General features: G+C 36.9%; 2 protein-coding genes across 3 annotated transcripts; both read right to left on the reverse strand.

Moving 5' to 3' along the window:
- Window positions 1–2397: 2397 nt before the first annotated feature.
- On the reverse strand, window positions 2398–4377 carry LOC147280811 (Tetratricopeptide repeat (TPR)-like superfamily protein). Its single transcript, XM_086246410.1, has one exon. The coding sequence runs from the start codon at window positions 4375–4377 to the stop codon at window positions 2398–2400; it is 1980 nt and encodes a 659-aa protein (XP_086102536.1).
- Window positions 4378–4909: 532 nt separating this feature from the next.
- LOC147280812 (transcription factor UNE12-like) lies at window positions 4910–10884 on the reverse strand. 2 transcript variants are annotated; one of them, XM_086246384.1, is made up of 7 exons: window positions 9940–10884; window positions 9338–9436; window positions 7283–7399; window positions 6851–6916; window positions 6617–6682; window positions 6114–6191; window positions 4910–5687 (listed from the first exon to the last, which is right to left on the reverse strand). In XM_086246384.1, exons 1-7 carry the CDS (start codon window positions 10291–10293, stop codon window positions 5457–5459), a joined length of 1011 nt encoding a protein of 336 aa, XP_086102510.1. In that variant the 5' UTR covers window positions 10294–10884; the 3' UTR covers window positions 4910–5456. The 2 variants fall into 2 exon arrangements, with proteins under 2 accessions (XP_086102510.1, XP_086102509.1); XM_086246383.1 differs by having other exon boundaries at window positions 9338–9451.
- Window positions 10885–12754: the final 1870 nt, after the last annotated feature.

Raw genomic sequence — 12754 nt, forward strand, 5'->3', positions numbered from 1 at the left:
TTACATAGAGCGTTTCATTTATTCATATTTTTTTAAAATAAATTTGGTGAAAATTGGGTTATTCCAAACATTATTGTTTAAGATTTGTGTGGGGGGTTAGCATTGCTTTGTTTGAGAGGATGAAGAATCTTCATTTTTGGTCCTTATTTAACTCAGAGCCTTGAACGTACTTGGTCAATAAGAGTTTCTAGCCAAAAATAAGTAACGCTCTGATCAAGTAGTAACCAAAAGACTGATTCATTGGACAGTTTTGGTATGTACGCCTGTGCCATCGCTACATCAACATCAAAATGAATTAAGGCTCTAAGTTCGAATAAAAATAAACATGATTGATGGGTCCACCAACATTGGCAAAAATGTAAGTGATTGGAAATCAACAACCAACATCAAAAGGTTAGTCAAAAAGTAGCTGCAAAATATCAGAAACATGGTTTGTATTTTGTACTTGCTAGCGTGCTCGGAAGAGAGAGATCAAAGAGAGAAAAAGATGTGCATATGTGGAGCTAGATAGACCATGTGATCGATCACCAGTACTGCCAGCCATTGTTTGTAATTTGAATACTTGGGAGTGCAGTGGCAGTGCAGTAGATGGCTTTTACATTTAATCATTGGCCTTTTTATTCAAATATATAGTGGTGTACTTTCGTACTGCTTAAACTTTTTTTCTTATCAATTTACCACTTAAAGTTATCAATACATGTTAATATAGTACCATGTGCCAATTACATGTCATTCAAATTTTTGTTTGCATAGCACCATGTGCCAATCACTTGTAGTTCTTTATTAGGGCAAAATGATCTATTCAATTTAGATTTTATCTTTTTTTCTTTACACACCATTTTTCTGGTTAAATTTAAATGAAAAATGTGTAAATTATCATAATAACCTTTGCAGTTTGCACAAATGTTTAGTTAATTTTGAGTACCTGACACAATTAAGTGACCATAGTTATTAAGAGAATCACTGTGCAATCAGCTGGCTTGAAAGAGGCCACCATTTTTTCAAGGTCGTAGGCCCTCGTAGCCAACTCAGAAATCAGTCTGAAAATAGTTTTCCATATACACCAATACCAACACCAACCTTGGTCCTTAGCAATGGCAATTCCTTTCAGCTTCAACTGCTTCAACTGCTTCTCTGAAAAAAAAAAAAAAGTGGTTACAAGTTACAACTAGCAACCCAAAGCTGATATAAACACCCTTAGTATAACACAAGCAATACAATTTGCACTTGATTTCATTGAACAGAGTGAACCTGAAACCAATAAATTGGGGTTGGGGGAGGAGGGAGGTGAAAACAGAGTTGTTTTTGAATAATACCTGAAAGCTACAATTTCTTTATTCTCGGTGTCCAGCTTCAAACCCTCATAAAAACAATTGTCTGCTTCATCAAACTTGTGCAATAGACGCAATGCTGCACCTTTAGCATCAGTGGGATCCATATCAATTGTCTGTAAATGCATGGCCAAACAGAGGGTCAACTGCACATGTCACTAAGTAGTAGTCTGAACTATTTATCATTTGCATCCACCTCAGGGAAGGCTCCAGAAGCTACTCCTGAGCCAATCTTGACATCCACCTCAGGGGTATCTATCCCCTACAACCTCATCACTAGGCACAGCATCAGAAATGTTTCATAAATAATCTTGTGTGAGCTTCACTCTTAAGAAGACCAATATTGTCCACCAAATTATTAATCTTTGTTAACCCTACAAGGATTGCGAAAGAGAATATCACAAAACAATACTGCCAAGTAGCTGGATGTGAAGGGCTTCTGGACTAAAAAGTGGTGTAGTGGTTATTTGTGCGGGCGGTCAGGCCACTCCAGGAGGACGAACGGGGTTTGGAACTGTGAGGACGAACGTTTCAGAACTTGATCTTCTTCCATGGAAACATGTGTTGCATCTACCAATTCTGTATGCTTGCTTTTATGCTTTAAGCTCCCTTCAGGCCTTTGCTTTGGCTCACTCTGTGACCTGACTTTTGCCTTTGAAGATTGCGTGTTGGCCGTGTTATTTGCCATGAATGAGTAGTCATAACACAGAGGGTCTACACAATCATGCTGTTGAAAACTAGTTGCATAATCGTTAATTAAGTTTGCACAGACAACTAGATGGCCTGACTAGAGGAGGAAGCCAAAGACTAATAGACATATCACATGAGCTAATGAGTATTCTTTGAATCTTTGCACTGCCTCTCAGTTGAGTCTGTAATACTTTCTTCTCCATACTATCAGAAAATGCTACGGTTGTAATTTACATAAGACCATTAGAAAAAAAAAAAAAAAAAAAAACAGAATCTTCATGTCTGATTCACCAAGTGACAGCACATAAGAATCTGATATTCATGTAACTAGCAGCGTACGCCTGTGCCATTTCTACAACAACATCAAAATGAAGGCTCAAAGTTCAAACAAAAATGAACATGATGGTTCCAGCAACATGGGCAAGAAATGTGATTGGAAATCAGTATCCAACTTCATTTCGCTTTTCAGACATTGCAAAACAAGAAAGATGTCTACCCATCTTGGATGCCGCTTATCCCCAGCAACAAAGTCATTGATAACTCCATCAACAACTATGCTACTGCAACCAGCAGTCTTCTTCACTCCTCTGATTTCCATGATTTCTCTTATCTGATCTGAGTAGCTCCACCTCCCACAAGCAGCATACATGTTAGATAACAAAATATATCCACCCTCTTCCTCAGGCTCTAACTTGAGTAGCTCTGTAGAAGCTATTTCAGCAAGTTCCATGTTTCCATGAGCTCTACAAGCACTCAGCATTGCCCCCCAAATGTTTCGACTCGGTTTTATTGGCATCTTTTCAATCACATCTTTTGCCTCTGCCAACCTACCTGATCGACCTAGGAGATCAACTAAACACCCATAATGCTCAGCTGCTGGCTCGATACCATATTTTTTCTTCAAATTGTTGAATATATTAAGTCCTTCTTGCACAAGTCCACTGTGACTACAAGCTGTAAGAACAGCAACAAGAGTCACACCATTTGGCAATAGAACTCTCTGCATCTCAGAAAAAAGATCCAGAGCTTCGCTTCCATAACCATGGAATGCAAATCCAGTGATCATTGTTGTCCATACGGTAACATCCTTTTCTGTTAGTCCCCTGAAAACCATGAATGCTCTTTCAATGCTTCCAGCCTTGCAGTACATGTCTATTAATGCTGAACCCAAGAATGCATCTATTTTCAACTGCATCCTCACAATCAAGCCATGCATCCATTTTCCTTGGTCCAGTGCGCCAATTTCTGCTGCAGCAGAGACCAAATTAACCAAAGTGATATTATCAGGCCTCACATTCTCCCTTATCATGTTGTTGAATACCTCCATTGCCATCGTGTAATCACCCCTTTTGGCATAGCCAGCAATTAATGAATTCCAAGAAACAAGATCTCTTTTAGGCATTTGCTTGAACAAAGTGTGGGCAACTTCTATTTTGCCAACCTTAGCATATCCAGCAGTCATGGTGTTCCATGAAATGATATCCTTCTCTACTAAAGCATCAAAAATATTTTGGGCAAGCTCCAATTTATTGCATTTCACATACATGTCTAAAAGAGCATTACCCAAGATCAAATTTGAAGAAGTAATGGCCTTCCTCCTCTCAATCCAAGCATGAACAGACATTCCCAGTCTGGCATCTTCTAGTAGTCCACAAGATACTAGAAGTCCTAGAATGGTAAAGTCATCCGGTTTAAGACCCAAACCCACCATTTCATCAAACAGTTCAAGAGCTTCTAAACAATATCCCTTCTTGGCATAACCAACAATCATGATATTGAATGAGACTGTATCTGGTGTAGGTACACCATGAAAAACCTGGTGAGCAAGCCCCATTTCTCCTTTTTCCATATACAACTTAGAGAGGGTGTTCTGCAGGTACCCATGAGACAACAAGCCAGTAACAATGGCATGACAGTGGATTTGTTTTGCTTCTGATACACATTTGGATGCTTGGAGAAAGTAAAGAAGGGTGTGCTTATCTGGGTATATACCAGAGTGGAGCATGGAATTGTACAAGGCAAATGATTGAGTTTTAGAAAAAGACAAGGCAGAAATCATGGAATTATAAATGTAAAGATTGGGATAAGGAGTAAAGTGATTGAAAAGGAGGATAGCCATGTCTAAATTAAGAGGGTGTGAGATGGCTGAGAATGTGAGAAGCCTGCTCATTGGAAATGTCTGACCAATTAGAGAGGTCCTCATCATGTGCCCCAAAATCTGTTTGAAATGGTGCCTTGAACTGCATTTCTCAAGCAATATAAGAGTTGGGTGATTGAGTTCAAGAGCAACAGTTGGATCCCAGCTGCGAGTTGTAGCTGAACTCAAAAGGCGGATGCCTCGCCCATATTGGTACATAGATAATGAAAACGCAGCAAATACTGAAATACTCAAACACTCTGTGAAACAACTATCGCACTGACATTGAACCAAGTTGCTTCAATTTCTCACCTTTCTTTAGCTAATCAATCTATCGGACCCACTAAAATTTTTGTCTTAAGTATCGTTAGAATTGGCTCATTGAAGCCCAAACCGGTTGTTTGGAGGTACCCCTTAGATTTTGTTGGACTTCGTCTTGAAAAAAAAAAAACACACGCTTATTTGCATCATCTATTCTCTGTTATTTGTTTCTCATTCTCTTGCGATTGTGGGATCTTGCCCAACAAATAAAGAAAGAAAAAGAAAGATATCATTATTTCTTTATTTTCTCTCATTTTTCACTTTTGTCTGTTATAAAAAGTGAACCAAATAGATAGAAAATGTTACCATCTTTTTTGTAGAAGATGTCATTTTCTACTCTCCCTCCGTAGTCCGTCCAATAACTTTCCCTTCAATAATGATTCAGGAAATTTGAGAAAGGACTCACTTCACTTTCCAAGGAAACAACAAATTCAAATCCATCAATACAAATATATTTTTCTTAAAACCAGAAGCTTTCAACATAGCTTTATAAGACAACTAACCATTATCTACTATCAACTTGCATTAAAATTTTCTAAAGATACATCATACACACCCATCCATCCCTTTTAAATGGCCCCATACCCCATTATCCATATAAGAAAATTAAAGAGTTCCCACCAGGCCACCACCAATATTTTGGTCACACCCAACTAACCCCACCATTGATATTGCAAGAGGAACACATAAATTGGCTTTTGAAAATTCTTCCCTAGGCCTTCCATGGAAAATACATCAAGTAACTCACATTTTCTTCCTAAGCATGACAATCAGTCCCTTGTTTGACAAAACTGGGAAAAAAAAGGGGAATGAACAGTTGCAGTGACTTGAATGTTTCTTCTAATGAGTTATAAGCTTGACTAGAGTATAAAATACCCATTGTCATGAGTAAGAAGGGTACTAAGACAGGACTTGGGACCCAGAAGTGTGCTGGGAGTCGTTGATTGGCATGTGCTATTGCATATTTTGGTTGGGGCCTATGAAGAAGTGTTCGATTCTGGCTTGATCAGTGTCGTTGCATCCGGTTGATGTGTCCGGAAAATTGCTGGGGCAAGTGATATGGGCATGATGCAAAGTGCCTTGGACTGAAGGAATTGCATGGCAGCTCCTACATCTTCTTCCATCAGCTTAGCTACTTGTTGTTCTGTGCCATCATTTGACCACTTCTCCCATGCTGGTTGATTGCTTCCTCCTTCAATGCCCTCTCCCTTCATTCCACAATTATCCAAAGTCGATGGATAGGTAGAAGGAGACAGATTAGTGCATAGACTAATTTCAATTTATGAGAATGATTCTTATTTAAAAGATTTTGATAGGTTTAAACTGTTTATTAAAGCCTAATAAAGATTGTCTATTAATTCTATCTTCCTTGATCCCATTATTGACAATAGTTTCTTTTATTTTTCAAATAACCTTATAATACCAGATTAATGAAAATAAATTATGTATGTTGTTCTAGCCCCTATATATGTACATTCTTCTAGGGTACATGCCTGACTAGTAAATCTCGTATAGTAGTTGATACATGTAACAAAGAAGCTACATGCATAATTAAGTTTATTAATTTAAAAATGTGTACAGAAAAATATGATCAAGTAACAATAAGTTTAGGGTTATATTCTTCAGGTTCAAACCTCGACTGCTGATAGGGGCACATCAGCTACAAGCTGAGCCACTGCACCTGCTCCCCCGAGTCTACTCATGCTCAAGACCTGTTTCAATATAAATAAAGTCATTGAATGAAAAGTTGTAGAATTTGAATCGTTTGCTATTTGATTATGACTTCATTGAATTCTAAAGGTTCCAACCAGACAAAGTCATTTCAGGTTTGAAAAAATAACTACTTCATGTAAAGAAAGTTTCAATGCCTTTAATCATGTCTGGGATATGCAACATGACTAGGGCCTACCTTATGGTGAAGTCATTTTAAAGACGTTACCGCACAAATGGTAGGCATTTGGAGCAAGTTTTTGAAACAATGATTACTTCACTGAATGCCTTTAACCATACGTGCAAAAAAAGGCTACGTGAAAATCTAAGACTTCTTTCAACAATTTTAAGCCTACCTTGATTATGAAAATACTAAAAAATAACGAAGGAAATACAATGAATCTATTTAAATTCTGAATACACATACCTTTACTTGGAGCCTTAAAAATTTCACATAATCCACAATTTCGTCAAGCATAGCTGCCCTATCTGTCTGCACAAGATCTCATAAAGTGTCACTACATATAAAACTTATATCTATCTCAAAGGCAAGACATATTTCCAACACCAATAATTGCAGATAACATTATTTGAAATGATGAAACAAAAAATGCAAGTCATCCAGCAGAATGCATCCAAAAAAGCACAGCAAGGCACTAACCTTGTTACAACTGGGTACCAATTCCTGCAAAGCCTTCATTCTTTCTGCAATTCTTTCCCGACGTAACTGCAGCAAGAAAAACAAAATTATAAATCTCATTACCTTTAGCAATGGAGAAACAGGCAAGGATATTGGGAGCTTAAATAATAGAAAAGAAGGGCACCATCAGAAAAGTATCCTAGCATTTTTATCAAGTAATTATTGCTAAAGGTAACAATGAACTACTTTATCAGCCTCAACAAAATTCCACAAGCAAAAAGTTCAGATATTTTTATATCCAAAATATGTAGTACTGAGTCTACTAACATCTTGAATTATCTTACAGTTAAACATATCCAATTTGGACATCTTCAATGAGAATGAATTTACTGAGAAGAACTTTAGTACAAGGAAGATTTTAGGATTCTTTTAGATACGAAAAATATAGTTTACCCGCTCAGCGATACTGTGGGGATCTGTTGCTTGTCCTCGTCTTGCTCGGATCCTTGGGCGGATGGCAGGAGTGTGCTGGACAGCAGCAACTGGCCCTGGTGTTGGTTGGCTATGAAACTGCTACATCAAGAATTAACAAATCGTCATTTCATACATTATAAGTGAAAATGGAAACAAGGAAAAGATGAATACATGAAAACCAATAATTAACATATAGGGTTTATTTCATATTTAGTACCTAAACTTTGACCCTTGTCTTAATGTGGTACCTAAACTTTTATTTGTCCCAATTGAGTACCTGAACTTTTATTTTGTGTCTAATAGGTACCAAAATGAATTTCTATTAAAATTATCAACAAAAGTTAGGGGCAATATAGTCAAAGTATATTTTAATTATTTTCTTTATATGTTTAAAATTATTAAAAAAAAACACACAAAAAAAAAATATATAATTAAAATATAAATTTTTTGAAGTGACTATATTGCCCCTAACTTTTGTTGACAATTTTAACATAAATTCATTTTGGTACCTATTAGATACAAAATAAAAGTTTAGGTACTCAATTGGGACAAATAAAAGTTTAGGTACCACATTAAGACAATGGTCAAAGTTTAGGTACTAAATATGAAAAAAACTCAACATATATTAGGTTTACAAAGCAGAAAAATAAGATACTAATCATCTGATCTGCAAACCAAATAACTATATTAGCACTGACTCTTTACATTTTAATGTGTAGAGGCCAAAGTGAGTACAAATATGTCAAAATTCCGCAGGACAATCAAAAGCTCTTTTATAATAAAATCTTAATCAGTCAATATAAGAAGGCCTAAAAAATTCTCGTCAAATCATACATGACTAAACTTGAGGAAATTATGGCTATGCTTGAGGAAATTATGGCTAAACTTGATGAAATTATGGCTATACTTGACTAACTTACCAGCTAAAAAGTTTCAGCATAAAGATATTATATTTCAGCACAAAAACAGTGCAATTTAAAGTATTCATTCCTAGCCTTTCATTCACTCTTATTGTGACTCAAAGTTAGTTCAACACAATGTTTTCAATTTGGATTTCCATCAGATTAATCCCGACACTCCATGGTGGAAGACCATTTTACAAGTCATTTCACATCTTTTCTAACTTTCCTAGTTCAACACTCCATCGAATGCTCTTTCAAGGAAGAGATAAACCAAAGAACATTGAACACAAGGTTACCACCAGATGGAATTAAGTTTTGACATCTGGTTGCGTACAATCTGGGCATCTGCTCGTGCATATAGGATGTGGGGATGACTGAATTTGGTGTTGGACAAGTCAAGATGTCCTTAATTTCAAGAAAACACTCATTCATTCATTTTTTTTTTTTTGGAGTATTGGCCAGAAAATGTCAAAATTAACACAAAATACCAAATTGACTCAACTCTTAGACCACCCTTTGAGTCACCAACTGAAACATCAAAGAATTAAATATCCACATGCCCAGGAAAAATGTCAAAATAATTAAAAAAACAAATAAACTTCAAATTCAGAATCCTTAAATTCTGCAGCAAAATCTGCCATTCACTAGAAGTCAAGATATTCACAAAGTCAACTGGTAGGAGTCAACCCCATGTGAAGGGCAGGAGCGCATGTTCCCCACACGCTGTGCTAACTCCCAGAAGCGCGTGGTTGTAATAATTAGCCTTTAAACATAAAATGACAAAGATTGCCACTATAAAAACTCAAAAGGACTATAGAGTCCCACGGAGTCGGACGGCACAACTCTCCACACGTTCGAACAATTCACACGTTTATGGTGCCTTCTGTCTGTCGGTACACGTTGTACTAAAAAAGTGTCCCCACGTTCCCCCAAGCGGGTGCAGGACACGTACATTAACTACTAAATTGCTAGAATCAAAGCCCTTGTTTGTTCAAAAATTAGCAACAGTGCTCCTCAGTCCAATTGGGACTGGAGAACTAACAACTACATTACATAACATAAGCTTGAAATATGAAGGGCATCTTTGAAACAGTGAGGGCAATTTCGTCATTATAAATGTTGTTGAGCTTACCTGGTGAGGCTGTGGAGGGGGTGGCGTTGGCCGGACTGAGTGATTTTGCAAATGTCCAAATGCTGGAAACAAACTTGTCATGTGAACCGAATCTCTTTCCTGCCACACCAAGAACTAAAACAATGTGAAATTCACCAAATTAGCCTCACAATACCTTTCATTTTACAGGCATACCCTTTACCCAACATCCCCACCTTCACTGCTTCTCAACTCTCACATCCAGTGAAAAGAAATTCTGGATTCTAAATTCTCCCCAGAAAAAAAAAAAGTACAAAAAAATAAGAGAATAAAAAGAAAGAAATCCTGGGGTTTCAAATTCCAAGGAAAGCTGACAGGGGGTCACTGGTTTTTTTCTTCCAACACTTTCTGGCAAAGTAAAGGAATTTTATGAACCCCAATTGGTAAAAAAAAAAGGAATTTTATGAACCAAACCAAAAAATAAAGCAAAATTTTTTTTCATGGAAAACCCCACTTTCCCAGAAATGGCAAGCAAATCCCACATCCATCATCAAACAAGTAGAAAAAAAAAATTGACATCCTAATAATCTAAAAGAAAGAAAACCAAGATAAAGTCATAAAGATAAAAGTGGAGCAAGACTTACATTAATTGCAGAGGTGACAGAAGCAGAAGCATTGGATGTGTTGTTACTATTGTTATTAGTATTGGGTTCACCTTCTTCTCTGAACCTATCTTGCCCAAGAAACCCCTGCTCCAAATTCAACCCCAAAGGCATGCCCATCCCCATCCCAACCCCTCTGTACCCACCCCCACCAGAAGAAGACCCACCAGACCCCAACTGCAGCACCATGGGCATGGACCCCACCTCTCCACCTCCACCTCCATACCCACCACCAGCTGACTCAGCAGCAGCAGCAGCAGCACCATATCCTGGTGGCACAGCCAGGATCTGCTCAAAGAAATCGTCTCCAAGTCCCTCAGGCGGATTGCCCGCCATAACACTAACACTTCACTCACAAAAAAAGAACTGTTTTTTACTGTAATTTTTCAGAGTGTTGTTCTATGTATGCTTTATACAATTTAGAACAAGAAAAATGAAGTCTTTGGTGGGAAAAAAGAATTAAAGCTGGGTTCTTGAAGAGGGAGAGAGAGAGAGTGTGTTTCTGTGTTTGTTTAATTTTGTTTTATGGGAAGCATTGGGTTTTGGGAACTGGAAGTGAATTTGAGAAGTGGGTATTGGGGAGCCCAAGAAAAAAAAAAAAAAGAGTGTTGGTGAAATGGGTGTCAAACCCGATAACCCGGAAATGGTATTGGGGATTTCCAAGGGGGGTTGAGCTCGGTTTACAGCATGGGCATGGCGTCTGTGGTTGGAGCTTTTTGGTTACGAAAGCTGAGGATGTTTGTTTGATTGAGTTGAGTTTGAGTTGAGAGAGAAAATATGCTCTTGGGAAAAAACGTTCTCTTTTTGGCTTCTGATGAATTCTTTTGCTTTTGGGCTCTGAACTTTGGGTTGGGAAATTGGTTTGTGTGTGCGTGTGATTTATGGTTTTAAAGAGAGAGACAGAAAGAGAGAGAAACAACAATCAGTAAATTTGCACTATTTTGAAGGTTTAAGATTCCCTACTCATTTTTTCTACCATATAAGGATCCTTGTCCATTTTTAAGAGTAGGAACTCGCTGACAGCAGACCCTGACATTTCTTCAAAGTAAAAAAAAAAAATTGAGGCAGCTATAACTTATAAGCTATTGAGCTTAACACAAGAATTTTCCATTTTCTTTTTGACTATTGGATTTCCTCGGTCGAAGAATATAACAAGATTTGAACTTCAACTACAAGTAATAGCTAATGAGTGTGCCAGAATTAATGTATGAGTCTAAACTTAAAGTCTTATTTAGTAAGGATACAGACTACAGTGCATTGATATTTTTCTTTAATAGTATGGTAGAAGTTAGACGTGTTTTTTTAAGTATTTGAGTTTCTGGTAAAGGCAAACATGGGGTTGAAGAAATTAGATTTTTGTGCTTATTATGTACCCAAAAAGAGTGAGAAATTTGCCAAGATCATACGATACATATGGTCATTTGAATCTAATAATTACTCCCCATTGAAAAGATTTGGTAATAATATATTATGAATTTATGAGTTAGACCCCTTGATTATTAATAAAATGCATTATTGGTACTGATTTTGTATGAGATATATTCAATGATTCATTCATACAGAAGACATTTTGTTTTTTGTTTTCCTTTTTTGGTTCTTGTTTTGCTCTCATACTCTCACCAAAATGGGAAATACTTAATTAGGGAGCATACGAAAACTCTACATGACTCCCAAAAGACAGTATATCTGAGATTATCCCTCCAAAGAAATTAGAATACAAGTCCCAATCCAACCACACCAAATTTGTATCATCCAACTTTAATAACCAGACAAGAGTGTATCATCGAAAATTTACAACCGGATTTTAAGGTTTATGTTCAGTACACGTAATTAAGCTTCCATTATTGGGTCATCCATCTCACTGAGTCATCTTTTTTAATTCTATAATCAGGGTCTTTAATCACTAATCAGGATTGGAACTCTCTCCTTGTACGTCTTATTTTCTGAGGAGAAATAGTGGAATTGGGTCATAATTAAACATGGGTTTGATATTATCTTACCAGCCCAAACTGGGATGTTGACAAGAATGGATAGGGCCTATAAGCTGAGGCCTAGCTGACTGGTGACTACCATTGTCCGTTGCATTTTAAAATTTCAATACACAAAGGTTGCCATCTTTTTAGTTTTTAATTATTTTATCTTTTCTGGGTCGGTGTCCTCAATTTAGTGGAGTTACTTTCTTATATAATACACATATATCATACATACATGATGATACACCAAACTACACATGCCAAATAGCCTGGTGTTGCCCAAGATAGGGTGTTTCCATGAGCATGGTGTTACACAGACCTACATGCATGCATAAATTCTAAGTAAACCCCAAAGAATTACTCTTGGGTGCAATGTTGTTAACTATGTCTTGCTTTAAAATCATTGGTGCATCATGACCCTGCTTTTAAATATTGTATGATTGAAGCCTTTCAATCAATGAGGGCAAAAGGCAGATGATATAAAATTGTATAAAGTTGAAATGGATGTTAGTAAACTAATAAGTCGCACATTTTTCTTCCTAAAGAAAAAAAGGATGAAAGAGAGATCATGTATTTCTTGTATTAAATTACATCTATACTCTACGAGGACCTGCTAAAAGAGCTAGCAAAACTGATAGAAGACCTGTTAAAATATTATAATTTAAAATAGTTAATAATTTTTATTTAAAGTGTGAATATATAATTAATAAATTTTTAGTTGGGATGATGTCATGACCCAATTGCCATTAATCCAAAAGCTGGACCACCAATCCATGACCGGTCGGTTTCAAAAATCTGGAAAACGGTTCAGGGTTTTAAAACAT

Source organism: Dryas octopetala, chromosome 6, assembly GCF_963921425.1.
Source record: "Dryas octopetala chromosome 6, drDryOcto1.1, whole genome shotgun sequence".
Classification (NCBI taxonomy): Eukaryota; Viridiplantae; Streptophyta; class Magnoliopsida; order Rosales; family Rosaceae; genus Dryas; species Dryas octopetala.